The 26,748-nt window shown below is 46.9% G+C and overlaps 1 protein-coding gene across 6 annotated transcripts; it reads left to right on the forward strand.

Annotated features, from left to right (window-relative positions):
- Window positions 1-12: 12 nt before the first annotated feature.
- On the forward strand, window positions 13-26,748 carry DPP8 (dipeptidyl peptidase 8). Of its 6 annotated transcripts, none has more exons than XM_054214197.1 (20): window positions 13-94; window positions 3,812-4,081; window positions 5,621-5,733; window positions 6,693-6,866; window positions 7,771-7,939; window positions 9,169-9,279; window positions 9,669-9,797; window positions 11,816-11,877; window positions 12,923-13,023; window positions 14,134-14,311; window positions 15,581-15,740; window positions 17,133-17,212; window positions 18,378-18,530; window positions 19,166-19,301; window positions 20,054-20,199; window positions 21,069-21,215; window positions 21,971-22,123; window positions 24,220-24,362; window positions 25,065-25,176; window positions 25,793-26,748. In XM_054214197.1, exons 2-20 carry the CDS (start codon window positions 3,823-3,825, stop codon window positions 25,913-25,915), a joined length of 2,649 nt encoding a protein of 882 aa, XP_054070172.1. In that variant the 5' UTR covers window positions 13-94; window positions 3,812-3,822; the 3' UTR covers window positions 25,916-26,748. The 6 variants fall into 6 exon arrangements, with proteins under 6 accessions (XP_054070172.1, XP_054070171.1, XP_054070173.1 ...); XM_054214196.1 differs by lacking the exon at window positions 13-94 and adding an exon at window positions 1,927-1,993; XM_054214198.1 differs by lacking the exon at window positions 13-94 and adding an exon at window positions 1,994-2,009.

Below are 26,748 nucleotides of genomic sequence, written 5' to 3' on the forward strand. Positions count from 1 at the left end.
GGGGGTCATGGCCGCCGGCGCCGCCGGGCTTCGCGTCTTCCGCTCCTCCTTCCCCAGGTCCTGCCGCGTCCCGGAGCTCCCCGGGTGTCCTCCGGTGCGTCCTCGCTCGCCCCTTCGGCCCCACGGGGCCTTGCCTGTGTCCGTCCCCGCCCCGGTCCGTGCGCGGCCTCCCCCGTGCCCTCAGGTGGCCGCGGTGGCGATGACCTCGGGTCGGGGGGAGCACACAGGTACTTCCACAGGCCTGCGGCGCCTCTCGGGCACCGTTGGCTTCCAGCCCCCCTTGGCAGCTTCCTACCGTCCCGTCCCTCCAGCGCACCCGCCGCCGCTCGCACCCGCGGGGGGTTTACCTTGGTGGGGACCTCCCTCCTCCTCCAGCCCTGCCACAGGCCTCCACCCGCGGGCAGCCTCCTGCCACAGCTTCCCCGGGCAGCCTGTTCCAAGGCTTGACAACCCTTTCAGTGAAGACATTTTTCCTAATATCCATCCTAAACCTCCCCTGGTGCAACTTGAGGCCGTTCCCTCTTGTCCCATGGCCTGTTCCCTGGGAGAAGAGCCCGACCCCCCCTGGCTACCCCCTCCTTTCAGGGGGCTGTAGAGAGCGAGAAGGTCTCCCCTCAGCCCCCTTTTCTCCAGGCTGAACACCCCCAGCTCCCTCAGCCGCTCCTCACCAGACTTGTGCTCCAGACCCCTCACCAGCCCCATTGCCCTTCGCTGGACACGCTCCAGCACCTCAGTGTCCCTCCTGGAGTGAGGGGCCCAAAACTGGACACAATATTTGAGGTGGGGCCTCATGCCCCAACCTTTTTAAACTCTTCCGTTGCGATGATTATGTGCCCCAAGGCCTTGCTGCTAATAAGGCTACAAGAGGACAGCACTGATCTTGGTGATGCTTTCGAGAAGGCCACCCCTTGTTCCCTGAGCAGCTCACACAAGGGCACCTGGCCCATGGCCTTCCATTGCTCTGGCAGAATTCTTCCTCTATCCCGTCCCGGTGCGACCTCTCCCAGCTCCTTCTGCTCCCACAGAAGGTTCTCCCTGCAAATCCCCGCATGGCGTCGGTGAGAAACACCGGCTCCGTGCCCCAGCCTGCCTCTGAGCGGAGGATTTCCAACCTCTGCCAGCCCCTGGGGCTGCAAAGCCGCTGTGGAGGGACAGGCGAGCAGTAGCAATAGTTGCCAGGCTGCTTTATTTTGGAAGGCAAACCCCACGTACCCTTTGGGGGCCAACAAGCCCCCGGGACAAGCCGCTGGTGTGGGAAAAACAGCCATCAGATGTCCCGGGGCTTCTACTTGTGCACACATTCAGGAGGGGGCACCTGCAGCAAAGTTATTTTTTCTGGTTTATGGTGGATCAAAAAAGACTTTGCTCTACAAAAAGTGGCTTTGCTTTGTAAAGGGGAAATGAAATGTATAGAAGCATTTGGCTGGGGGCTCGCTGCGCTGGAGCCCGTGGGTGCCCTGGGCCGAACACGCATTATTAATAGCTGGGAATTTTTCTTTTTGATGCGGAAAGTGTGTAGGTGTGGAAGGTCTGGCTTTTTTTTTGAGGAAAAAAGGCCTATTTTTGAAACTGAAGGATCCCCGTGCTTGGGGGGGGGTTTGCACGACCCGACCCCCGTGCATGGGGCAGCGTGTCTGTGTCCCGGGTCCCCGTTCACGGGACAGTGTGTGTGTGCCTGTGTCCCGGGTCCCCGTGCAAGAGACAGTGTGTGTGTGTGTCCCGGGTCCCCGTGCAAGGGACAGTGTGTGTCGTGTCCCGGGTCGCCGTTCACGGGGGTGTTGCACGTCCCAACCGCAGGCTCCGCGCAGCCCGGTCCTCCCGGCCGCCAGGCGGCGCCCTACGCCCGTACCCCGCGGCGCTCGGTGCGGCCGGCGCCGCTTCCTCCCCTCCGGCAGGGGGCGCCACCGCGGCTGGCGCGGCCCGGGGGCCCCTCCTGGCGGAAGCGGAAGCGGCCCGGCGGGGCGGCTGGGCAGCATCGCCGCCGCGGAGCGCCGTGAGTACCGGGGCCGGTGAGGACCCCTGTGGGGGCCAGAGTTCTCCGGGGAGGTGGCCTCCTGGGAGCGGGGCCGCCGCCTCCTTTCTGTGGGGACCTGCTGGTACCCCGTGGGGTGGGAGAAGGAGGGGGTTTGCCCCGGGGCGGCCTGGCTTTGCGCCCCCGGCCGGGCCTCGCGGTTGCCCCCGGCGCTGGGGAGCACCTCCTGGTCTGGGAGGTCTGGGTCTCCTCCGACCTCGGCGGCAAGGGCAGGCCCGTGGCCGTTCGCCCTGCTCAGGCCCGCCCTGCCCCTCCGGGGCGCCCTGCGGATGCGAGGCGTCCGAGGGTGTTGTAGTGCGGAGGGTCCCCTGGGCCGGCGTGAAGGATGGGGCGGCCGCTCTTTGTTGGCTGCAGGAAGGTGGAAACCAAACGCTTCCCGTGGCAGAAGGTGGCTGCGGTGGAGAGCCCGCAGTGACCCCCTGGGAGGCAGATCCTCGCGTTACCCTGGACTGACATCGCCTTGGCGGGTGGCAGTTCTCGCCCTTGTTTGCTTGTTAAAGTCTGCTGCTTTCTGATTTTTATTTCTTTTCTTGAGAGGGGAGTGTGAGAAGTAGGTCGGGTTAAGAGGTACCAGTATCTGGGTGTAGGTGGGAAAAGGAAATTTTTCCTCGTTGGAATTCTGCAAATTAAATGAGAGTTTGCTGATTCAGGTTTGAATTCTCATTCTCAGTTTCTAACGCTGAGCAGAGCACTGCTCTGTGCATGGGTTTGGACTTTCCTTCCAGTTTTACAGGGCTGTTTAACTTGTGCCATGGTTTTGTGTTGTAAATAGCTCAGATGAAAGACCTGTGTTTGTGTTGTCAAACGTGGAACCACACTTTTAATCCAGACTTGCCCTACTTTGCTTTTAGCGGTTTGTGTTAAAATGGGTTTAGTCCAAGGTGTAGGTTGTGTGGTTTTCACTTCTCTGTGATGAGGTAGAGCAGCAGGAGAGCCAGTCCGTCAGGGAGTTTTGTCTCAGGCAGCTGTGCTGCACAAGCCTGTGCCTTGAGGTTCCGTGGGCCTTTCCTGGGAAGGCTTTATTTAATCCATATTAATGTTTTTGTTAGGCTCAGGCCATCAAGCTCTGATGCAGTGTGCAGAACAGTTGTGCAGCCTTTCCGATCTATATATAGAAAAAAACTCTCCTTTTGAGGGTTGACCTGACTCTTCTGGAAGGGTGTCATCGTACAGTATTTGTAATTATATTCCTGAAATGATACGATAATGGTGATTGTTGCTGGACCCTTCCAAGCTTTGTTTGAAAGGAAACGTGAACAAACCAAAGAAATTCTAGGAGCATAATGGGATAAGGGCATGCAGTTGCCTAGGCCCATCGTGTGTGGCCTGGAGGTTCCAAATCAACTATTGATATTGTTGGCTGTTGGTTGTCCCAGATTTTGCTACAGTCCTAATCATCCCCCATTCTAATATTGGTTATAGCGAGGTGATATTCATGCAGTTCACAGGGAGGAAGACACAGGTAAGAGCCTAACAGGGAAGAGTTTATCCACTTCATGAACTGAGTAGTTGGTATGTCGGGGGGTGGGAAAGGCAAACAACAATAAATCTGTGTGGCTCTATAAAGTTCTTAGTCCCATTTTGAAAGGCTGAATGTTGGTAGCCTGTTTTCCACAGCAGAAGTCTCTTTCCTAGTCCTTTCATTCTTCCATTTTTTTTCCCTGTGAACTGGTGGTTTTCTTGTACCATTTTTACCGTGGTGTGTTTTGGGAGTCTGCAGTGAATGTTTGCTGGGCTGCTGGAAGGCAATGCTGAACCTCTGATACTCTGTTCTTCCAGAAACATGCAACATGGCAGCAGCCATGGAAACTGAACAGCCGGGCCTTGAAATCTTTGAAACTGCGGGCCGTGAGGAGCAGGTCCAGAGAGAGGAGCAGCCAAAACTGGAACCTTTCTATGTAGAGAGACATTCCTGGAGCCAGCTTCGGAAACTGCTCACAGATACACGGAAGTATCATGGGTACATGATGGCAAAAGCCCCTCATGACTTTACGTTTGTGAAGAAAAATGATCCTGAAGGACCTCATTCTGATAGGATCTACTACCTGGGTAAGCTTGCTGTGACAGTCTGTGCTTTGACTAGTCACGGCAGGGGCTGTTCGGGTTTGACTGTTCTTGAGAGCTCGGTGTTTCTGTCGGTTAAATCAGAATGCATTTCAGACCAGATTGGCTGGTCAGGTGTCACAATCATAAAGTCTCATTAAAACTTGCACTAATGATCTCCCACAGAAATGGTGTGGTTGGAGGTGACCCATTAGGCCAGTTGAAGCTAGAAAAGAACTGTGAAATGTCCTTTGGGGCGTGTTGCCTGTCTGGGAGGATGGGTTCAGTCTGTTCGGTCTGTTTTCTCTCACTCCAAGTACGCTATCCCCTCTCCAAAGGCTATGTCAGTTTGATCTCCTTACTCTTTAATTACAACTAGTGGGTAGAACCTTTTTCTTCTTTGAAGTTTCCTTCTGAAACATAGTTTTGAAAGTCCTTTGTGCCCCAGCTACAGATGGAGTAGGTTTTCCGGGGATTCTGGAGGGAATAAATAGCAGCGTAGGGCGGGGGCAGCTTAAGGAGTAAGTGTTTTTCTCAACGTTTTTGGTTTTGATAATGAAGAACTTAATGCAATTTATTGTTCTTGGCCTCAGTGCCTCACTTTGTGTTGTGCATTTCTAAATTGCAGCTGTGCTTGAAGTGGTTTGCCACTGTAAGTGATACTGTGAGCAACCTTCTGTGTGGCTTTTTGGAGCAGGCCTTGTGGCAGAGGAATGCTTTTGTCAAAAGCTGCGCCAGCTGAACATAAGTCCATGAAAAACTGGGTTAGGGGGAGAAGCAATTGACAGAGCAAAGGCCTAGGAGCTGGAACTGTGTTCTAGCCCCATTGCTTGCTGCTTAGGCTAGTTGCTTAAGCTCTGATTTGTGATTCACAGAGTCTTTGCATGTGCTGTGCAGTCAGAAAGCTGCTGATCTGCCTCTTTTTCCCCTTTTTGGAGGATGGGGGTCATAAGCCTTGAATGATGCTGAGTTCAAGCACATGGAGGGTGCGTTAAGGTTGCCCCCAGCTGAGATGAGCTCTGGTTTCCTACGTGCCACTTCCTGAGCTATAGGTCAGACTTGGCCTTCGCCGGGGCACATCTGGCACCCTCTGGGCTGATCCCCATGTGCCTTGGCAGGAGCTTTCAGAAATCTGAATAACACTGAGGGAGAGGAGCAGGAAAGGGACATTCAAACCTTTCTAAACACTCATTATCTTTGAAATGCAAGCTGCATCACGCTGTATTCCAGCCGGGGGATTTATCAGAAAGGCCCTCCTTGATTTTAAAAGCTTATGAAATAAAAGGGTTCCCAGCCTTCAGGAAGACACAGGTACACTTCAGGCAGCGTGGGGTAAGCCTGGGTGTATTTCCTTGTTCTCTGCCTTCTCCGTGACTAGAATTTCTGTGAAGCAGGAAATTCCCAGAGCACGGCTGCAGTGCAGAGACTGTCAGTACGTTCTCTGGTAGGAAGGGCCTGTGAAACTCTTCTTGGTATCCTTTGAGAGTGTTGGATTATTAACAGAAAGCTGATATACTTTTTTTTTTCTTCTCACTTTCACAATAGCAATGTCTGGGGAGAACAGGGAGAACACGCTCTTCTACTCTGAAATTCCCAAAACCATAAACAAAGCTGCCGTCCTGTTGCTTTCCTGGAAGCCTCTTTTGGATCTTTTTCCGGTGGGTCCTGATTTCTTTCTTGCTTCTTGACAGCATAGCAAGTACACAGGCTTTGGGGCACCTATAAGCTGTCATTAAGGTTTGGCGTTTATGTTCTTAAACGTTTTAAGATTCTTCTTGTACTTGGCTAACTCTGCAGCCATCTCAAAAACAAGCACGGCTTTCTCAGCAGTGTTTGGAGCTACAGCCTTTTTGCATCATAAAAACTGCGTGTGCTGGATGATTCCTCCCTTGCCGTCAGTGACTGCAAGTGCTAATTTGCATCAAATTGTCTGCTGTGAGATCCTGGAAATTGCTGAAGGAGCCTGTAGTCTCCAGTGATCACTGTCTTGCAGGGGAAAGTGATGAGCCCCCCTGAGGATCAGTCAGTGGCTCTGTGACTCATGCCGGAGCAGAGGATCCGTTTCCCACTCACAGGGACATGTGTCCCCTTTTCACCTCTGAGCACAGCAAGCCCACACCAGTCCCACCCCAGGCACCGTGGCAGGCTGGAGGAGGTGGGACAAACCCCGTGTGGAATTAGGTGGTTTTTTTCCCATGTTATTTCCTGAGGCTGTCAGCCAGACATAAAATTCATGCTGTGTTCTCCTCCCACCAGACCAGTCACTGTTGTAGCTTTGCAAAAGTTTGCAAAGATTCTCCTGCTCGTTCTAGAAATAACAGACCTTCAGTCTGGTATTTTTTTTATACAGTGAATATTGGAAATAACACCAGCCTTGCTATGGGAGAAGTGGCTATCAGGTTTACAGTTGTGTAGGATCCGATCGTGGCCTGCACCTACAAGTGCTGGTGGCAGAGGCACAAGCAAGAGGGGGCTTCTAGCCGCCAGCAGGATTCTGGAGGAGGAGGTTGTCTGCACAGCCATCTGCTCCTGGCAGCTTGGCATACAGAGGCGCTCTGACAGTATAGTAAGACATGCAGAGCAGAGGTGTTGATTCTGCTTCTCTGCCCATATTCAGGCCATCCTGGACTATGGGATGTACTCTCGCGAAGAGGAGTTGCTGCGGGAGAGGAAGCGAATTGGCACCATTGGGATTGCCTCTTATGATTACCACCGAGAAAGTGGCACCTTTCTGTTTCAGGCTGGGAGTGGAATTTATCATGTAAAAGATGGAGGCCCTCATGGATTCACTGTGAGTTTATGCGTCTCTCCTCCTGTCTCACTGCAGTACTTCCTTGCGCTGGCTAGAGGCTCCTTTGGCTTGGAGTGAAAGCGAAAGAGCATGATCATCAGTTATTGCTGCACTAGCGCGGCAAGTAGCCTTCATAACCCTTGAAACATGGAGAAGTCCTCCATAGGGATGCGTTTCCATGGTTGTAGAAACTCGAATGGAGAATTACAAGAAATGGTAGAAACCGTGGCAGCAAGGCAGAACACCAGATTTTGTTGATTTTTCATAAGTAGCAATGCCAATAAAAAGCCACACAAAGGCTCCATGCTCTTTCATGTAGTGAGAAGTCACATCAGAAGCAGCTTTTGTTCCCAAGCTGTGGTTTAGAGGTCCCTGTTCAGCAATCGGTGCTGTATGGGTTACAAGATTTGTCTGTGTAACTTTCAGAACAAGCAGCGTTTATTCTGCTGGTGCTGAAGCTGGACTTCAAAGCTGAAATACTTTTTTATTATTATAACAAGTGCCTGATGTCTGTCTAACCGTGTTGTCAGGGGGAATTTACTGTACCCTGAGTTCCTTTTGGAGGACAAGATTGTATGTTCTGCCAGCCCCTATTTATGGTGCTGTTTTTAAGAGTGTGCCAGGCTCTAGAGAAGCTGCCTTCTGATTTGTGGCTAATCCTCAGCACTGCTGAACGAGCCCTAGTGGGATCTGTGCAGCTATGGTAGAAGCACAACTTTCCCTATAAAATATCTGCACAATATTTTTCTGTGTTTAAAATTGATAAGATTCCTCTGTTGTAAACCTGTGTATTTGAAGTCAGTGTCCACACTACTGTGGACTTAGAAACCTGGTAATCCAATTTACTTTCTGTATTGTCCATGTGTTATCATTGTTTACTGTGCTTTTTTTCCCTTTCAAACAGCAACAGCCTTTAAGACCCATTCTCGTAGAGACCGGTTGTCCGAATATCCGTATGGATCCCAAACTTTGTCCTGCTGATCCAAATTGGATTGCATTTATCCATAGCAATGACATCTGGATATCCAATATAGAAACCAGGGAAGAAAGGAGGCTAACATTTGTGCACAATGGTAATGCATCCTGAATTAAAATCTCCACACCGCCTCTATGCTTGTTCTTGCTAGACTGAATTAAGCATTGGCAGGAGGGGTTCTTCTGAAATCTGGGGGAATGGACACAGTTTCCGCCTTTTTTTGTCAAATTCTACATGTTTCTAGTGCAAATATCCCTGCACTGTGGAATCTGGCAAAGTGAGTTATTTGTTGAATACATATGGAAGGGCTCTTCTCCTGGAACATGGCACATTCCTTTTTACCGGAACAGCCTTTTTGTGTGGAGGAGCTGTGGGCGGAATAGAGCTGGAGGAAAGTTTCTGTCGGTGAAATCGGGCTGCGGGCCTTTTAGAAACAATATAGACAGTTTCTGAATAGCACTGTGGTTTCTGCTGGCCCCTCACGCTCAGTAACTTAGGTCCTCGCTTCTTACCCTCTCCAGGTCTGTTTTAGACCTGTATCCTGGAGGAAGGAAAATGGTAAATTGTGGACAAATCAGTTCTCAAAAATCAATTGTGTTTTGTATTTAAATCACCTTGTATTTGAACTATATCATTTAAATTTTAGTTAAATTAAAATTTCTGACACTTTGTAATAATGCTTTATCTTATTTAAATGTTAAATATTAAAATATTATGTAAGTACATTAAAAATAAACTGTAGCGGTGACTCCTTCTCAGATGATAATTATTTATGGAGCGCTGCTAAGTTACCTCCAGGGTAACAGGAAAAATATTGAAGCCCTATGGGTATGTCATCGTGTTGAGATCTTATGTAAGTCGGTTACTTTTGGTTTGTGCAGTGAATGAAATACTGATGCTTTCATTTTTCTGAATAATTTTCTGACATTTTCCATTCAGTTGTTCAGAAATGTTTGGGGTGGGTTGTTTTTGGTTTTTTTTCTTTGATTTTTCTCAAAAGTTGTGGTTCCAATTCACTGGGCTCAGGTAGAGAGAACGTTTTCTTTCTTCAATTAGCGCGTAGCCAATTGAGAGACTAATTGGGTAGGAGTAAGAAGGGTGGATCGCTTTCCTTTCCTAAAAGAAGTTGCCATGTCGGAGAGGAATAGCTCCTCCCTAAGTAAATCAGCAGAGCACGGCAGAAGAAGAAAACAGATCTGCTGAGAAGTCAGATTTATTATCGTGTAATTGTTTCCTGGGGGTGAACTTGGGCCATGTTTAGGATAATGCAAAACTGGTTTGATTCTGCAGTACATCATGAACTGATTCGTTTGTGTCTTTTTTTAGAGCTGGCCAGTGTTGAGGAGGATCCAAAATCTGCTGGCGTGGCTACTTTCGTGTTGCAGGAGGAATTTGACAGATACACTGGCTACTGGTGGAGCCCAAAGGCACAGCCAAGTAAGTGTGGAGGATGCAGCATGTCTGACAGGCACAAGTAGTGCTCCTCCCTGCTATGCTGTCCAGTGCAGAGGTGCTTTTTTTTTTTTTTTTGTTACTTGTCTTTATGCAAGATATAAGAACCTTATAGCTCCTTTTGAACTACCCGCTGCGGTGGGTGTGTTACAGTGACCTTGTGAACACATCTTACTGGGGGAAGAGACTTTCCTTCTCACAACAGTGGTAGGAGTTGTAAGACTCTCAGAGTATTTTGCTTAATGAAATGTGAATCCCAGACCTTGGATTTTTCTTCATCCTTCCTACCTGCTTGTGCCCCTGAGAGAATATTGATGTCTGCAGTAACTGATAATGGGAGTTGTTCTGACCAGGAAATGTTAATTCATTTACAGCACTGAATGGGGGTAAAGTTCTTCGAATTCTTTATGAAGAAAATGATGAGTCAGAGGTGGAAATTATTCATGTCACATCGCCCATGCTGGAGACAAGAAGAACAGATTCTTTCCGGTACCCCAAAACTGGTGAGACCCTGATACCTTATATCTCTGTTTTTGGGAGACACGTACTTTATTCCATGTGCCTGACAGCAGTGACTCCCCTGGCCTAGAGCAGGGGGTTGTTGGAGAGGTGTTGCGTAGTCTTTGAATTGGTGTCCAGGTGGTGGAAATGTGTTTGGGGACTGCTGCTGTGGAGGTTAGATTAGTCACTGGTGACTGCTGATATTCCAGCCATGTGGTTACTAAGAGCTCGGAGTCTGGGTGTCTCAGGAGTTGGCGGAAACCCTATCTGATTGTCACTATTTTGGAGCTGCTGTCTCAGATCCTGGCAGATCTGAGTTGTTGAGAAGTTGATTCTCATTATAGCCCTGTGTCTCTGAGGGAATAGCTGCAGAATTATGGCCTTTTGATTTTTCGGGAGGGTTTCTGTTTAGCTGCTGGCAGTGCCCTGGTAGTTCAAGGTTTGAAGGACGCTGGTTTCCGTGATTGCACTTGGACTTTGAACAATGAACTCAGCATGCTTACAGCACACCAGGAAAACCCCCTGTTGTCACATTTTCAAACAGTAAATGATCCAGAGGCTTCAGCAGTAGCAGGGTGAGGGCAGGCTTGAAGTATATGAAGTGGAGTTCCATTGGAATCAGGAAAGCGGGACTTACGCAGACCTGCTGGGGGCTGATTCACTGGCATGTGCCAGGTGTATGGGGCAAATTTGAACAGTCTGACCCTTGTTCTTCTGAGATTTCCCTGCTGTTACAGCAGGGCATGTTGCTCTCAGATAATGGTGGTTCACTATCTTTCCTCACTCCTGAAATCTTCATTTTTTGGAGAAATATCTTCTGTTTGGCTGACCATTCCAAGCTGCAGAATTCATTCAGAACTTGTGGATTCCCTGATCCACTGGGAAAAGCTTTCTGCTTATGATCCTGACCTACTACTTGTTTCGAGGAGGAAGAAAGGCTCAGTGTTAGCCTGGGAAGAGAGAGATGACTCCTCATGTTTTTTGGTGCTTGTATACACCCAGATTTCTGAGGGTCATAGCTTTGTTCCATGTTAAGTTTCAGCAGTTTAGGAAAACGAGCAAACTGAAGCCCAAATCTCTTTAAAAAAAAAAAACAAACCCCAAATCCCTCATTTTTAATCTCTGTGCCTTAGCTTCCAGTCTGAGCTGCAGGGGCAATAGCACTTTTCTGTGCATTGTCAGGAGGGCAAAGCTTGAGGTAGTGGAGAAAATTCTTCCCAGGGAGCAGGTAAGTACTTAAATAGACCAGGATTGTGGCCCGAGGCAAGTCATTTCACCTCAGTGCATCAGTTCTTGTAAATAAACCGGGTTGATGAAGTGGGAGTACTTCACAGCAGCATCAAGAATGTTCAGAGTACATGGAATTTGCCACGTGTGGCTTCTTGGGGATCAGCTGGCAGCGGCTTTATTCTTTATAGTCCATCTTCACTGTGGAGCAGGCCCTGACATTTGGCACTGCAGGTGCTGTACAGCAGGATGAGGTGCTGCTTTGTGCAGGCGTTTGTAAAGAGTTAACTTTAGATTTTCAGTTTCAACACAAATATGTGGCTTTGTTATCTTAACCTCAAGAGTCGTGGCAATAGGTTTTTAAAAGTGAGTCGCTCTAATTTTCAAAGATGCTTTTTAGCACTGGATCACTTTTTATGCATGACCTCAAGAATAACAGCCAAACAGGAAACCAAAGCTTGCTTTGCCATCCCGATCACTCCTGAGTGTTTACTTCCAGCTAGTGCATGCGTCCTTTGTGGGAGAGAAGACTGGCTGTGGCTTGAAGTAGCATGGCTCTTGATCAGATCTGTTCGCAGGATTATATCCGCTGAGTCTGCCTCATGTTTGCAGTCTTTTCCCTGCCTTGTTCTGTGCTGTCTCTCACACATGCAAGTAGGCTATTTGATCAAAGAGCGTTCTGCTGTTTGTCTTTTCCAGTTCTGTAGGAATAACACCACAGTAATCCACATTTCAGGTCTGCCCTCTTGGAAGCAAACAGTTGGTGCCTGACTGCTAACATCTGTTTTTATAGGTACAGCAAATCCAAAGGTCACTTTCAAGATATCTGAAGTGACAATCAATGCGGAAGGCAGAGTAAGTCCGATGTTCTGCTTGTTTTCCAAACAAATATAACTTCTGTGATTCTTTTTTGCTACAATTCATTTTCCAGTTCAGTACAAATAAACTTTCTTGGTTGTTATAGATTAATGGCTTCTCTGGAGGCAGTGCACTTGGCCCATTCCTGTGCAGATACTTGGTGTCTGTGTGTACAGCAGTATTTGTCAAGGCTGTGCTTTCCTTCCCTACCACTGGTTTATGAACTCAGCTGCAGAGCAGAATTTTCCAGATGTGGGTGGTTAGACCTTATGTGACAGGTCTCTTGATTGGCTGCAGATATTGGGAAAATTTGATTGTAAAAAGAATGTATCGCTTTATAAAAGCTTGGACATATGGAAAGAGATGAACTTTGCTTTCACCCTGGGATTTTTTAACAGATGCAGAAATTTCCGTAGCTCAGTCCAGGATCTTCGGACAGTTGGGAAATTAATCTTACCAAACAGATACAGTAACAGCCATACATTATTGGGATTCTATTTACTCTTGAGCTGCTTGAGCCATCATCAGTCGCCTGCTGGGATAGCAATGCTGACGTCAGCCAGCAAAGGCAGGGAAAGGCGTCACAACCCTTGGGGTAACACTGTGACTTGTTCCCAGTCCCAGCAGGGACAGACTGCAGAACTGCGTATCGTGAATTAGAGCCGCGTTGGTAACTGGATGTCGTGCAGGATGTTCAACATCTACCGATGAAAACACCTTACAAAATAGCTCGGTACAAATCACCTCCCCTTTACATGGGGAAACTGAGTGTTCAAGTGACTTGTCCGAGATGAGCAATGAATTTGTGAGCAGCATCCAGATTTCTCAAGTGCCAGCCCTGGCTGTGCTGGTAGTGTGCAGCTCTCCTACTGTGCTGGTGTCTGGCTACAGATGGGGTTGAATCCCCTGTGTTGCAAAGGCTGAACAATCTAAATTGCGTGAGCTGCACAGAAGAAGTCTTCTGTGTCCAGACTCTCATCGTGCATGAAAACTGGTTGTGGGGGTTCATCTCAGTGTCACTGAATTGCTGCTTTGTCAACAGATTGCAGATGTTGTGGATAAAGAGCTAGTTCAGCCGTTCGAGATCCTCTTTGAAGGAGTAGAGTACATTGCTAGAGCTGGGTGGACGCCAGAAGGAAAATAGTGCGTATGTTAATCCTGTCTCTGCTTAGAGGGTTTGGGGCAATGCAGTTAGAAGCAGAATGTAGCGGTCTCTTGTCGTTTTCAAGCTTAAGCCTGCTTTCATTTTTACATTGCTACAAACTTGTTTGTGCAAAGGGGACGATTTTTCCAAAAGCCAAAATAGAGTCCTCCTTGCCTCTTTCTCTGGTACCTGGCCCTACTGCTTTGGTATTGGGCGCTCACAGCCTTTGATGTATGTGTCCTCTCAGCATCCCTGTGGGAGAGAGTGCAGTGCTATTGTCCCCATTTTACAGATGGGGACCTGAAGCCCAGAGAGGCTAAGTGACTTGCCATGGTCACACAGGAAGTCTGTGGCTGAGGAGAGAAATGAGCCCAGGTCCCCCAGGCCCTAGGCTAGCGCCCTAACCACTGGACCATCCTTGCTGACCAGACTTACTGATCAGAAAACCTGCTGTAAGTGCTACTTACATTTGCATGTCATTTTTAACCCTGTAGATGATGTAGTACAGTGTTTCTAACTCACCAGAAGCTTCTCCAGTTCTTGAATCTAAAGATGGCTTTCATCTTTTTAATTTATTTTTTCCCCCCAAAATGTGGAAGAAATGCAGGGACACATTTGCTCCATTATCTTGCTTTTTGTGGGATTGTTGTTAGAGCTACATGTAAAGTCATCAGAAGTACGGCAGGGTCTGCTGCCAGTCCGTTTAGCTGCCAGGTATTATTCTCTGCCAGGTATAGATTTACAACATCAGTATTTTTACAAGTATCCTGGAATTTCAATTGAAAATTTTCTGCTTCGTTATTCCCTCTGATTTTTCTCTTATCTTTCTCCCCTAAAGCACAACTCAAATCTGGGAGAATAGAGTTAATTAAACTTTTGAACCGGCAGTGCTTATGCAAAATGGAAATGAAGTGAAATAAGTTCTTGTGTTGTGGAAGAGATTTGTTTATGTGGGTGAAATTTTACATGTGGCTTTGTGCTTAATCTGAAACTGAACATTCTCGACTCCCTCAAAATGCCTAGTTCTAATGAGCGTCTGTCGAGATTTTCAGATCTGTCTAATACTCATGGTTGCGTGTTATTTTGTCTAATATCTGTCTCCTCAACAGCATCTGGTCCATCTTACTGGATCGTTCCCAAACTCGTCTTCAGATAGTCTTGATCCCTCCTGCATTATTCATCCCCACAGAAGATGATGCAATGGAAAGACAGAAACTTATCGATTCTGTACCAGATTCTGTTACACCTTTCATTATTTATGAAGAAACAACAGACATCTGGATAAATGTAAGAATTGGAATTTCAGCCTTCTCTGACAGTTTGCTGATCGAGGCCTTATTTGTAGCACTTGAGAACGTTGGTGTTACTGTGCTGCCTACGAGAATATTCCCGTTGTGCAAGTTCTGTGCGTATTCTGTGCTTCCTGCTATAAAGAGTTCACAGTATGTAGAGAACAGAGATTTGGGATGTGAAAGCAGAACTGCTTTGCTTGAGGCTGTGCAGTGGTCAGGCAGAGCTAGGAGCGCAGCCCAGGGCTCTGCCGTTCCAGGGCAGCCCCTTGCCCACAGTGTCAGCTGCTGACGCCCTCTGGCTTCTTGGTGCCAGTTGTTCACCAACAGCAGTGCCAACAGGTGAAGTATTCTTCAGCCAACAAAGATGTATCTAGGTGATATTAGGTGAAAAAGTCCCAAGAGTCTGCTAACGGTTATTAAAAACTGTCCTTAACTACATCTGGTCTGATGAAATAAATTCGTGTGCAGTGTTCTCGAAGGTGTGCCCTAGGGCCTCTGCTGTGAGACCGGCCACCAGTGTGCTAGGCTAATGTGGTAAAAATGAGTGTGGTTCACACTTCTGCAGATAAAGATCCGTGTCTCTAAAATGACATCCCATTGGAGGTGTGCCAGGGTGCAGGAAGCCCTGGGAACATCAGTCACTGTCAGGTAGTTGGGTCTTTCAGCAGAGAACATTTGCTCAAAGCCTTTCAGTGAACGATCTCTATACAGCGAGTGCTGTCTATCATACCATATTTTCTCCTTAGTGGTTTCAGGATGGTGCAGTGAGTTGTCCTTGCTCCATTATTTTTACTGGCTGGAGTGGTTTTTGACTGGCAGCTTATAAATGCTCCCATGTCCCTTGAAGCAAGAGTTGGCATCTTCATGAGTGGGAAGATGATGTCAGCTCATCTTTCTTTAAATAACCCTTCACCTGCGGGCTTCTAGACTGCACTGGACAGAGGAGGCCACTGAACTCTGGCTTCTCTGGGTGTCTGCGGAGCTGGACCCACCTCTGTATCGAAGCTAGAAAGGCAGGTGCAGAAAAACTTGATTAATTTGGTGGCCAGAAGTTAGACTAGCAAAAAGCCTGCAGCATATGTGACTGCTGTCTGCAGACTCCCCCTGGCTCAGAAGCGTGACTGGTTCTGCCAGTAAGGGACAGTGCTGCACCCTGCTAGCGTGAGCTGTGTTTTCTGTGTTGAGCAGTAAGAGGAACTTACCGTGTGTGACTTCAGTGCCAGAGTCCTGCTGTTAACAATAATCCACTGCTCTGTCTCCACAGATCCATGATATCTTCTATGTTTTCCCTCAAACCCATGAAGATGAGATAGAGTTCATTTTTGCCTCTGAGTGTAAAACAGGATTCCGGCACCTATACAAAGTCATCTCGGTTTTGAAGGAGAGCAAGTATAAACGGTCGTGTGGAGGCCTCCCTGCTCCAAGTAAGTGAAATTATTCTTTTGCTTTAATTGGGCATTTACTGCCAATTAGTGAGGAAATAAATGTCCTTCCAGGTGGCAGGAATTGCTGTCTTATTGGAAACTCTTGCTGTTGTCCAGGAAAGCACTTCACTGTACCGTCGTTCCTCTTGAAATTGTACAGCGGTTGTTCTGTATTCAGCAAGACTTAGTTTTAACTCTGATTTCTTCCTTAAAGACTAGAAGGAAAAGTTTCAAAAAATCAGATGGGAAACAAGCTCCCTGTGATGCTGTGAAATGCACTTAGGTGGCTTTTCCGTGTCAACGTTGGAACTGTTTGTGTGCCGACTTTGCCAGAGGTTAATCATTATAGCAATAACACGGCTACCTCTGATGTGCAGGGTCCAATGTATCTGATAAAGGCACATTGATTCAGGGCTTGATTTTGCAAGTAAAACCAACATAGTCCTTGTCAGCGTGTACAAGCAGGTTGGTAGCAGAGAGGCTGACAAAGAGCATGGTTTGAACACACTGTAAAAAGGTCTGTGGAGGGCCCACATATTAGTCCCTTTAAAATGAACACGTGTGCTTGGCAGCAAAAGCTATGATATTACAACTACTCAGACAATTCCTCTCTGCTCTTAAGAACAAAAGAAAAATTCAAGGACGCTGTGCCTCTGAGCTGCAGTCAAAGTTTGGTCTTGGTCAGACGCATGATATAGCTGTGCGCAAAGCTCCCGGCGTGGCTTTTCCACAGCGTGTATTCTTTAATACACAGTTGCATGCTGTGATACTTAATTTACTTGGTGTGAATTGAAGGCACTTACTGATCTCTGCATGTACAAAAAATACACCTAATTTTACTAGAGGTATTATTTTTCATGCAGGTGGGTTTTTTGGTGGTTTTGCTTTTGTTTTTTGTCACAGATAGCATTATAATCTGGGTTGATTAAATTTCTCTGAATGCATCTGACTCTTTTTTTTCCTCTCTAAATCTACCTCATTCGAAGGGAAGTGAAACCATCTTATAGAAGCAGAGTTGTTCCCCACCCTGTTTCAAAATTCCCTATTGTCTGAAATCTTGAGAATTCCCTTTGCACGCCCATTTTTCAGTATAAAACCTTCTTTCTCTGCGAGCGACCAAATACTAAAGAACTTAAAAAAATTGAAAATAGGCAAGCAAGCTGTGTAGGTTGAATCCTGTAAATCCTTGAACATATATCTCACCGAATTTTAAATAGTACTATCCATAACGTTTATCTGCGGAGCTGGCAGAGGTGTGGGTCTTCTGCGAAAGCAGGTTGCTCTTGGGCTTAGTCTAGTAAAAAAGCTTCAAAAGAACAAGTATTATTGTGACCGTGTGTTTTGTAAGATGTAAAAGTGTAAAATCTCTGTTTGTATGTTGGTTATTCGCAGGTGACTTCAAGTGCCCCATCAAAGAGGAGATAGCGATTACCAGTGGAGAATGGGAAGTGCTTGGCAGACATGGATCCAATGTAAGTCTCTGCTCTTGCTGCAGGGAGATGATGGCTGGGGCCTCACGAATCAGTACATGTTGCATTAATGAGGCTTCAGTACGTGTTGCATTAAGGATGCACTGCTCCCTGAGAAGAATGGACCTTGCCGCTCCCCATTATTGAGTTTGAGCATATGTATCATGTAGGCTTTTTGGTCTACAGTGTGCTTTCATCCGTCTCCACCTCTGATATGCTATTTTGGACCATAAGCTCTGGTTTTGGCAGTGTGGGAAAGCAACGCAGGCAACATTAGTTCCTTTCTTTTCCTGCATGGATCCTTGTCAACAAGGAGTTTTCCCCAGTAAGTTCAAGGCTTAAAGAGAAGGGAGCAAAAATACTGCAAGGCAGCAGTAAGGAAATTCCATGTTTCGCGAGCAGCAAGATGTCATGGTATGGTCCAGCTGCTGTCCTGGAATCAAGAGATACTCGTTGGAGGGATCAGCATAAATGTATTAGCCCTGTCTCTTTTTGTCTAGAATACACAGTGTTTGTGTGTTGTGAGCTTGCACAAGGAGGGAAGGAATGTTCCCTAAACTGCTGCTCGTCTAGCTCGGAGCTGGATAAATTCTTTGATCATTTGAATCAAACAGCAGGTCAGGGAGAATTGTTTGACTGGTTTGGACTCTGTAAAGGTCTTTGAAATCCATCCTAAATGGTAATTAGAAATGAGGTTGGGGAATGAGGTGTGGAAGTGGACCTGCATTTGAATCTGTTCTGCTGTCTGCAGGGACAACTGAGGAATAGTTAACATGGCAGTGGTTTAGTCAGCTGCTGCCTTGATTTCCTTCTGGCATTGTTTATATCACGTGTGATTTGGGGAAGGGTCTGAAGAGTGGGGATGTGACACAGAATGGGGGACAGAGTTATTTGGCATAGCAAGCAGTAGGAGAGACTGGGAAGAGCAAAAGACCTGCATGAGAGAGCTGAGCAACAAGGTGTGGAGTGCGAATCATAACTGACGGTATGGTGGACAGTAAGAACAGTCATTTGGCTTATTCCTTGCAGGTTGTTGGGCTACAACTCGGCTTTACGGAAGTGCGGCAGGGGAAATGGGGGGTGAGACTTGGAGGCAGTAGAACTGGGTATTGTTTTGCCAAGAAACAATATTGGGGGATGTGTTTTGTTGTTTGTGTTTTTTTGACAGATCTATGTTGATGAAGCCAAAAAACTGGTGTACTTTCAAGGCACAAAAGACTCACCTTTAGAGCATCACTTGTACGTTGTTAACTATGAGAATCCTGGAGAAGTAAAGCGGCTGACGGAACGTGGTTACTCTCACGCCTGCTGTGTCAGCGAGGTACCCGTCTGCTTATGAGGCCTCGTATAGGCAGGGCTGGCTGAGTCTGCTATGGCTTGTCACCAGTCTTGTCCTTCATCGATCAGCAGACAAGGCTGTATTTGAATATAACAAAAGTAGATTTTACCCTGTGTTGTGTGCTCCTGTATGTTGTACAGTGAGTGCATAAACCCACCCTGGAAACTAGATTTGACCTCCCAGTTCAGTTACTCGCAGCTCACTTCAGGCAAAAGGATGAATTGTTTGGAACCGAGCCTGGCTTTTTTTGCCTGAAGTGGGCTACAGAGCAATCACCAGAGGAGATGAGCCTGTGGCAAGGTTGTGTGGGGTTCCAGGCATCTGGAGCAGTTGCCCGTTCAGCTGGGAATGCTTTACCCAGAAAAAGATGTGCGACAAGGTCCTCATGCCATTATTGGTTTTGCAGGTGTATTTTTGGCTTTGGAGTGTTAATATCTGAGTCTTGCTAAGGACTGTAGCTTGTCAGAGTCTATCTGCGGTTATCAAAAGAGCTCAGACTTTCTGGTTTAATTTAGTCTGTAAGCATCTTCTGAAAGATCTAAATGCAGAAAGAGATGATCACTTTTGCATGTGCCTCTGCACTGAGGAGTTCAAGGTAATGTTCTTTTTCTCCCTAGGATTGTGACATGTTCATCAGCAAGTACAGTAATCAGAAGAACCCGCACTGTGTGTCGCTTTACCGGCTGACAGGACCTGAAGGTGATGCCGCTCACAGGACAAAGGAATTCTGGGCTACCATTTTAGATTCAGCAGGTAATGACGCGGATGAAGAACTAGAAGAGGACAACCAGGATCACAGAATGAAAGATATCCCAGAACATGCTTGCTTGAGATTTGCTGTTATGGGTGGCCAGATTTGTCTCTGAACCTCATGCTTGTGTGAGGAGTTCCTGGAAATAGGTATAAACTGTCCACGAAGGAATTTAGCGTGGAAGTTACCAAGTTTCTACTGTCAAAGCCAGTAGAAACTGTAGAAAGCCAGTTTTAGCATCAGGGGAGGGGTTTAAGTGTGCTCATTTACCCTGTGCTCATTACCCTGTGCCTGCTAATGAGCATGCTTCTGGGGAGGGGCATACACTTCTTAAATAGTTGTGTGCTGCTGCCTACTCATGTCTTTGTGAGACAGCTCTTGTGCTTTTATTTTTTCCACTGTGTTTCTGTTCCCTTTCATCTCTCCTCCCCTAAGGCATACCCCGTATCCTGTGCTTTCCGTGTATTAATGTAGTGAGTCCTGAGTGGGCTTAGAAAGGGATGGGATACCTGTAATGGCTGTCAGGGAAGAAGAGCTCAGAGGAGAGCAGGGATGGGAATGTGATTGGACTGAAAACACTCCCCTAGGGCTGGGGCATTCCCAGCCTCTGCCTGCTCCCAGCCACATCCACTGGAAGGCGTGGGAGAGCTCCACTGGGATTGCAGTGAGATTGGTGATGGGGCAGGGCTGGAGCAGAGCTGTGTTATTCATCCGTTCCCTGTTAAACCAGCCTCTCTGTTCCCGCCTGTGACAGGCCCTCTTCCTGACTACATTCCTCCAGAAGTCTTCTCCTTTGAGAGCTCCACGGGGTTTACGCTCTATGGGATGATGTACAAACCTCACAATCTGCAACCTGGAAAGAAGTACCCCACTGTGCTCTTCATCTATGGAGGGCCTCAGGTGAGTGCAGCACGTTGGTGAGGAGTGGGGCGGGCTGCCCTGTGTCGCTCCACTGCTCTCCTGTATGAACAGTTCTTCCTGCTCTGTGCCGAGGAGAGCGTGTAGCGTTTTGACTGTTTGGTGAGTAGCTGCCTGGCCAAAGGCGCTGTAAGTGGTCATGATTTCCAGATCATAGATCGAGGTGCTCCCACTTGCCTGAGAACAGGTACGGAGTAGCAGAGCTGGAACTGGGAGTAAGGGGAGTGCAGATAGTCCCCATTCCCTGTTCTGTCTCCTCCTCCTCCGTAGGGGTTCCTGTTCTTTGTTTCCACTTCCCCCATGTGTATGTGAGGGGAGCTCGCTGTTAGCTCTGACTGTTACCAGCGTGTGCTTGCTCCTCAGTCATCCTTCTCCCACTGATGAATAGGTGGTGAGCCCCTTAGCCCTGCTTTGCTTCCCACATCTCTGCTCTGCTCTGCCCTGCTGTGGTCCAAGGCAGCTGGAGTGAGACTTGGTGAAGGGAAGGATCTTCTCCTGGGATAGAACAGAGAGAGCGAAGAGCGAAGCTGCGGCTCAGGGCTGGGTTGTGCAGTCAGCAGCTGCCCCTCTCACTCTGTGCCCGTTGGTGCTGCGGTGGAGCTCAGTTCAGCTTTTTCTATCTGTGACACAGAATGGCTTGTGACTAGGGAAAGAGAGTTTATTTGACAGCAGACCACAAGCAGGGAGAGGGAATCCTGCAGCAAGGAGTAGGGATCTTGAAAGCTTTACATTATAAAAATGCATAAGACATTTAAAGGAAGGTAAATGTAAATACAATCTGAAATTGGATTAAGAGGTGACCTCTGGATTCCATTACATACGTTTGTGTCATTGTTCTTCTTCCATTCCAGGTACAGCTAGTGAACAATCGGTTTAAAGGAATCAAGTATTTCCGTTTGAACACTTTGGCCTCTTTAGGCTACTGTGTTGTTGTGATTGACAACAGGGGATCCTGCCACCGAGGGCTGAAGTTTGAAGGAGCCTTTAAATACAAAATGGTAAGTGGAGCTCTAAGTCTGGTTCTTCATTTTCAGCCAGCGACAGATTCGAGTCCCAGTGTTATTTGAGATGAAGGACTGATTTGGCACGGATGCCCAGCACTGTCTGTGTGATGCTGCCTAGATTTGGGAAGGGGAATTGCACATAGTTGAGCAGTGTGGATTTGAGGGTGGAAAGACGCTCAATGTGGGAAATGTATAATGTCAGGGTTGGAGGTTACAAACCAACTGCAGCTTGGCAGGCATAACACAAGGTGGTTCATAAAGGGGGTCTCTGGCTCCGCCAGATATGCTTTGCTGCTCACATGAAGCAGGATGGTTTCGTTCGCAGTGTAGGTTACTCTTCAGGGCAGTTCCTGCGTCAGGCTGGAGAGGGTGAGTGTGTTTGGCCATGGGCACAGGCAGGGAGGGCCTGTGCCAGGCTCTGCTGGCTTTGCACGGCGGCTCTCTTCGTGTTGGGAGTGCCATTTTCATGCACAGAGCTAGAACACAGCCTTGCTTTTGTAACAGCGAAAACACTGAAAAATCTTACTGGTCCCCAAGCAAGGAGACAAATGAAGAAGAGGACAGTTAAGAGATGGGTTAGCATGTATTTACTGTCTTATGTGGGAAAGGGGTCATCCTTCCGTAACGTGCCTAGCACAATGGAGTGCTGGTGTGTGGTTGGGTCTGAAAGTTGGTTACCTTTTGGAAATCCTGAGAATGTAACTTTTGCCTGGAGCTAACAAAACTTACCTTTTTCTCTCCCTTCTCAGGGACAAATAGAAATTGATGACCAGGTGGAAGGGCTGCAGTTTTTAGCATCACAGTATGACTTCATTGATTTGGATCGTGTTGGCATTCATGGCTGGTCCTATGGAGGCTACCTCTCTCTTATGGCTTTAATGCAGAGGTCAGATATCTTCAGGGTATGTTCATACATTGAGTACTTATTCTGGTGGTGCAGGCAGAATTTTTTCCTTAATCATGTAACCTCCCATGGGTGTTCACAGCACAAAGACTTTTGAGCTTGCTCTAGACAAGTGAGAACACAGTGCTCTGGCTGTTTTCTTCAAGACTCTTCTATGTGGGTGACTTTGGGGAGAAGTTGCTTTTCCAGCAAGCATTTCTTCCACGGTATTTCTAATTAGGCGTCCAGGCTTTTGTTATTTTTTTGATACTTCACAGACAACAGATCTGAAAATCTGTTCACTCTTTAAGGCCTAGTGCCTGCTAACAAGCCATAGTACCTTTCAAAACCAGCAATCAGTGGGTATTGCAAGAGCAGTTATAAGTTGTGCAACCTTGGGTTGTCTCCTCGGTTCTGTCCACTTGTGTTTCTGTTTGAAGCATGGGGATGAGATGCTTCCTCTGTAAGCCTGTTGTCACTGCTAGGCTCTGACAGGTGTCTGGGACTGGTATTTACATTGAGACTCTACTGGTACAGTTATGGGACTCAAGCTTTTCAGAGACAGTGATACCAGTACAGCCCCAATAATTAATACTAACAGCGATTCCTCAAATCAGAAAATTACATTTGTGCAATTAAGTGCTGCGCTTTCCTACCTTCCGCACAAATTTGCAGCTTTTCTCCCCAGGAGAGTGTAGTGTTCTTAACTGAGCGTAACCACCCCAAAGAGCGTGGTGTGACTGCACCCTCACTGTGCTCGCTTCCCCCAGCTCCCAATGAGCCAGACGTAATCTTGACCTGATGCGAAGGTGCGGTGTTGTCCGTGAGGCTTCCTGCATTAATCTGAGCAGGGTGCTTTTGGTCAGAACACGCTTGCCATTCAAGAAGCCTGGCCTGTAAGAGGAGTGTGGGGCTGTTCGGGTAGGCCAGTTTTACTGGAATATCTGAGAGTCTGTTCTCGTGAGCTGGGGTGAGGAGGAACAACTGTTCACCCCGTTCAGGTAAACACAGAAGGATATTCCCTCTCTGGAACTGTGTAAGAGAACTTTTAACTGTTGCACTGTTGAGTTTGCAATAACTTAACTGTGCTGGTATAGCTGTACCAATCTCAGGTCATTTATGCTGAAGATACCTTTTATAGTCTCAACTGTTGCCCGCTTTGTGTCAGCCAAGCTCTTTGTGCTGTGAACCAAGTAGGGGAAATGATCCTGCTGAAAAATGACACCACCTCCTCTTTCCTGCCCTGAGAGAATAGTTTCTTTGCAGACTGGTCTATTCCCAGATCAAATTGCCTATGCTCCTTCATAGCAGCGTGTTCTGAATTAGCCAGGAGGGCAACCTGGGGATGGGAAGAGGCACTGAAAAGAGGTTCTTGTGATTTCCTGACTTTAGACCACTGCAGTAAATGGCCTGAGTGCTGTTGGGCAAGGCTCAGAGGTAGAGATGTGGCAAGAGTTGGATATTGCCCTTGGGACGTCTTTTGTTCTTTGTGGCTGCTCTTGCTTTGTCTAAGTCCAACCTGAATATTTCTTAGAGGTTTAATAATTACTTGTCTCAAGTCCTTAAGGATTGTTATATTTTGACTTTTAAAAATACCTGCCTTGCAAAGGGTTTTTTGGTGCTTTTTTTTTTTTTTCTTACTGGTCTTTTTTTCACAAGCCACTCTGCAAGCTGCTGGTTGGTAGCTGTGCAAGGTAGTTTGCTGAGGAGGGAGCTGTCAATCCCAGTTTCTGTTAGACGTTCAAATGAACAAAGGTTTTGCAACCAGAAAGCAGAGCACTGCATTTTGGACAAAATCTACCTCCCTCAGGAGGCCTTGCAGGCAATGTGTTTAGCGTTGCTTCAGATTTGTCTGTAGGATCTGCCTAGTTTTCAGCAGCTGCCTTGTTTCCAGCACACGTAGGTCGTAGCTGAACTTTGCTGATACATATGAACCCTGGGAGGGGAGTGAGGTTTGCTTTTCTTTTTCCATTACAGGCTTTGGATTATGAACTTACCAGGGTGTCTGGGCAACTATAGTTGCTATAGAGCTGCAGGAGGGAGGGACATCCCCAGATCAGGGGGTAAGGTGTTGTCATTCCCCTCCCCATGCTGACAGCCCTGTTGAACCTGCAGGTTGCCATTGCCGGAGCACCCGTCACGCTGTGGATTTTCTATGACACTGGTTACACAGAGCGCTACATGGGCCACCCGGATCACAACGAGCAGGGGTATTACCTAGGTTCGGTGGCCATGCAAGCTGAGAAGTTTCCTTCGGAGTAAGTTTGGTTCTGGCTCTTGCCTTCTACTTTTCACCAGGAAGGTTCAAGCCCTATGGACACGTTTTTATCTCCGCATTCTTGGCAACTGAATCCTGGAATCACAAATGCTAGTATTAAATAATAATAATAAAAAAAAAGACCAAAACCCAACACTAATAAATTTAATATTTGAATGAACATTTGCATAACTACAGGCCATCTCATGTAATCCCTCTTATACTAGTTGTAATTAGACTATCTTTTATGTCTAAAGAAATGACAAACATATCTTGAATTATGATTAGCGCTTTAGGGCCACATTAAGCTAGACAAAAATGAGTTGATCGGGATGCTTTCTGCGTGTTCCAAGGCTGTGTCAGCACCGACTTGTCTGCAGAGCAGGCTGAGATGAAACTCAGCAGTGATTCTGAGCAAGCATCAAGCTGTTGTATTGTCCAAGCTAGGAAATACTCCTGAGAATAAAGAAGATATACAGATGAAAGGTCTGACCATGATGCGCTTATGCAGGAAGAACTTTTAGAGGAGGAAAGAATAGGTTTGGGACACACGTGTATCCAGAGCAATCTACAGTAGTGAAATCGCTGTCTTCAATGTTTTTTTTTTCCTGTTGAGTGATTTTAAAGGCATGTTTGTGGACTGTGAAACAACTGACAGGTTCTGGGATAATTTGTAGAAATGTTTGTCTCTTGCTTTTCTCAGACCAAACCGTTTGCTGCTGCTGCACGGATTCCTGGATGAGAATGTTCACTTTGCACACACTAGTATTTTGCTCAGCTTTTTAGTGAGAGCTGGAAAACCCTATGACTTACAGGTAAGGCCAGAACCAGGATGTCAGTGTGTATTACCAGGATGGTAATGTGTGTCTCTTTGACTGAGGAGTACAAAGTTGGAACTTGTAACATGGCTGTGCTGGGCAGCTTGGAATTCCAGGGTAAAACTAGTATTTGAGCCTAACATCTTTTTTCAAAGGAAGATGTTATGAGTAAACAAAAAAAAAAAAAAATCAGGCAAATGAGCAGTTAAGGCTGCTCCCGAGGAGATCTGCAGTTTGGAGGCAGTACGGCAGTGTTCCTGCAGTGTGGAACAGCGTTATGCATTTAATTAAACCCTGCTGGTTCTGTGCAGATGTAGCGCAGGTATCCCGCACCGTGCTGCAGAACTGGAAGCGTGCTGATTTACGTGATGGCTCTGGACAGGATCTGCCTCTCTTCAGCCAAGCTGATCACCTCCAGCACAGCACTGGCTGGGTTAGAGGGTGCACTGGGCTGTCTCTGAGCTCAGGCGATGGAGCCTGGGGGTGTGTTAGCTCAGCTGCGGGGTTAATGCAGGGAGATTACCTGAACGTTTTGAATATGGCTCTGAGGAGCGGTTTAAATGTTGGTGCCCACGACTCTTGTCAATACTTATGACTTTATTTTATATTTTAGATCTACCCTCAGGAGAGACACAGTATAAGGGTACCTGAGTCGGGAGAGCACTATGAACTCCATCTACTGTATTACCTGCAAGAGAATCTGGGCTCTCGTATTGCTGCCCTGAAGGCGCTGTGACTGACCTCTGCAGAACTCTGCTCCGCTGGCCGCTTCACTGAACGAGGAGGTGTAGGAAGCTAGAGAAGATAGGATGGAACATTGCATTCTGGTGCCTGCCACATGTACACACACGTACACACACACGGAGACACTTTTTTAAAAGTAAATTTGGTGCCATACAGGAAATTAAAGTACGGTGACCTAATAACTTTAAAGCTTAAGATGTAAATAAAATCAAATGTCTGTGGTATAATGCAGTACCATGGGTGTTCTCTTGGGGGAAGAGCTGAAACTGAAAATGTACTTCTACAGCACCAGGTCTTCACTTTTTAAAAGCATTATGACATAATTGATGTATTTTTACAGTGTGTTCCTTGGTATCTTATTACATAATACTGGATGATTTACTCGCTACACAGCAAGAGTTTACCTGAATAGTTACAACTTGTATTACATTTTAAATGCTATCATATAGCTTTTATGCTTCATGAAAGAGATATGTCTCACTCCTTAGAAGCTGGACACAAGTTAGACACATCACCTACCTAGATGTTAATTGCTTTTTTAGAAGAAAGACTTCTAAGCTGCCTCCTAACGAGTTTAAATTTTGGATTCAGTTCAGTTGATGCCAGGTTCTTTTCAATGATTTCTCCTCTCCCCAACATCAATCATACTCTTTTTTTTTTTCCTTTCAGCAGCTTGAGATCCTATCCTGATTGTACTTGATTTCAGTGGGGAAGAGAAATGGTGTTTTACTGTGATATGGGCATAACAATCTTTTATTCTGAGATGCAAACTAACAGGTCAAAGAGCTGAAACTGTAAATTTTAAAAAACAAGCTTAAAAGTGCA

This window comes from Rissa tridactyla, chromosome 9, assembly GCF_028500815.1.
Source record: "Rissa tridactyla isolate bRisTri1 chromosome 9, bRisTri1.patW.cur.20221130, whole genome shotgun sequence".
Classification (NCBI taxonomy): Eukaryota; Metazoa; Chordata; class Aves; order Charadriiformes; family Laridae; genus Rissa; species Rissa tridactyla.

Bases quoted from the DNA above. Each gene is read 5' to 3' on its own strand.
- DPP8 (XM_054214197.1), top strand. From the start codon at position 3,823: ATGGCAGCAGCCATGGAAACTGAACAGCCGGGCCTTGAAATCTTTGAA. The intron at 20,200-21,068 runs GTGAGTGCAGCA...CTTCCATTCCAG, and splicing joins TCATCTATGGAGGGCCTCAG to GTACAGCTAGTGAACAATCG. The intron at 25,177-25,792 runs GTAAGGCCAGAA...TTTATATTTTAG, and splicing joins GAAAACCCTATGACTTACAG to ATCTACCCTCAGGAGAGACA.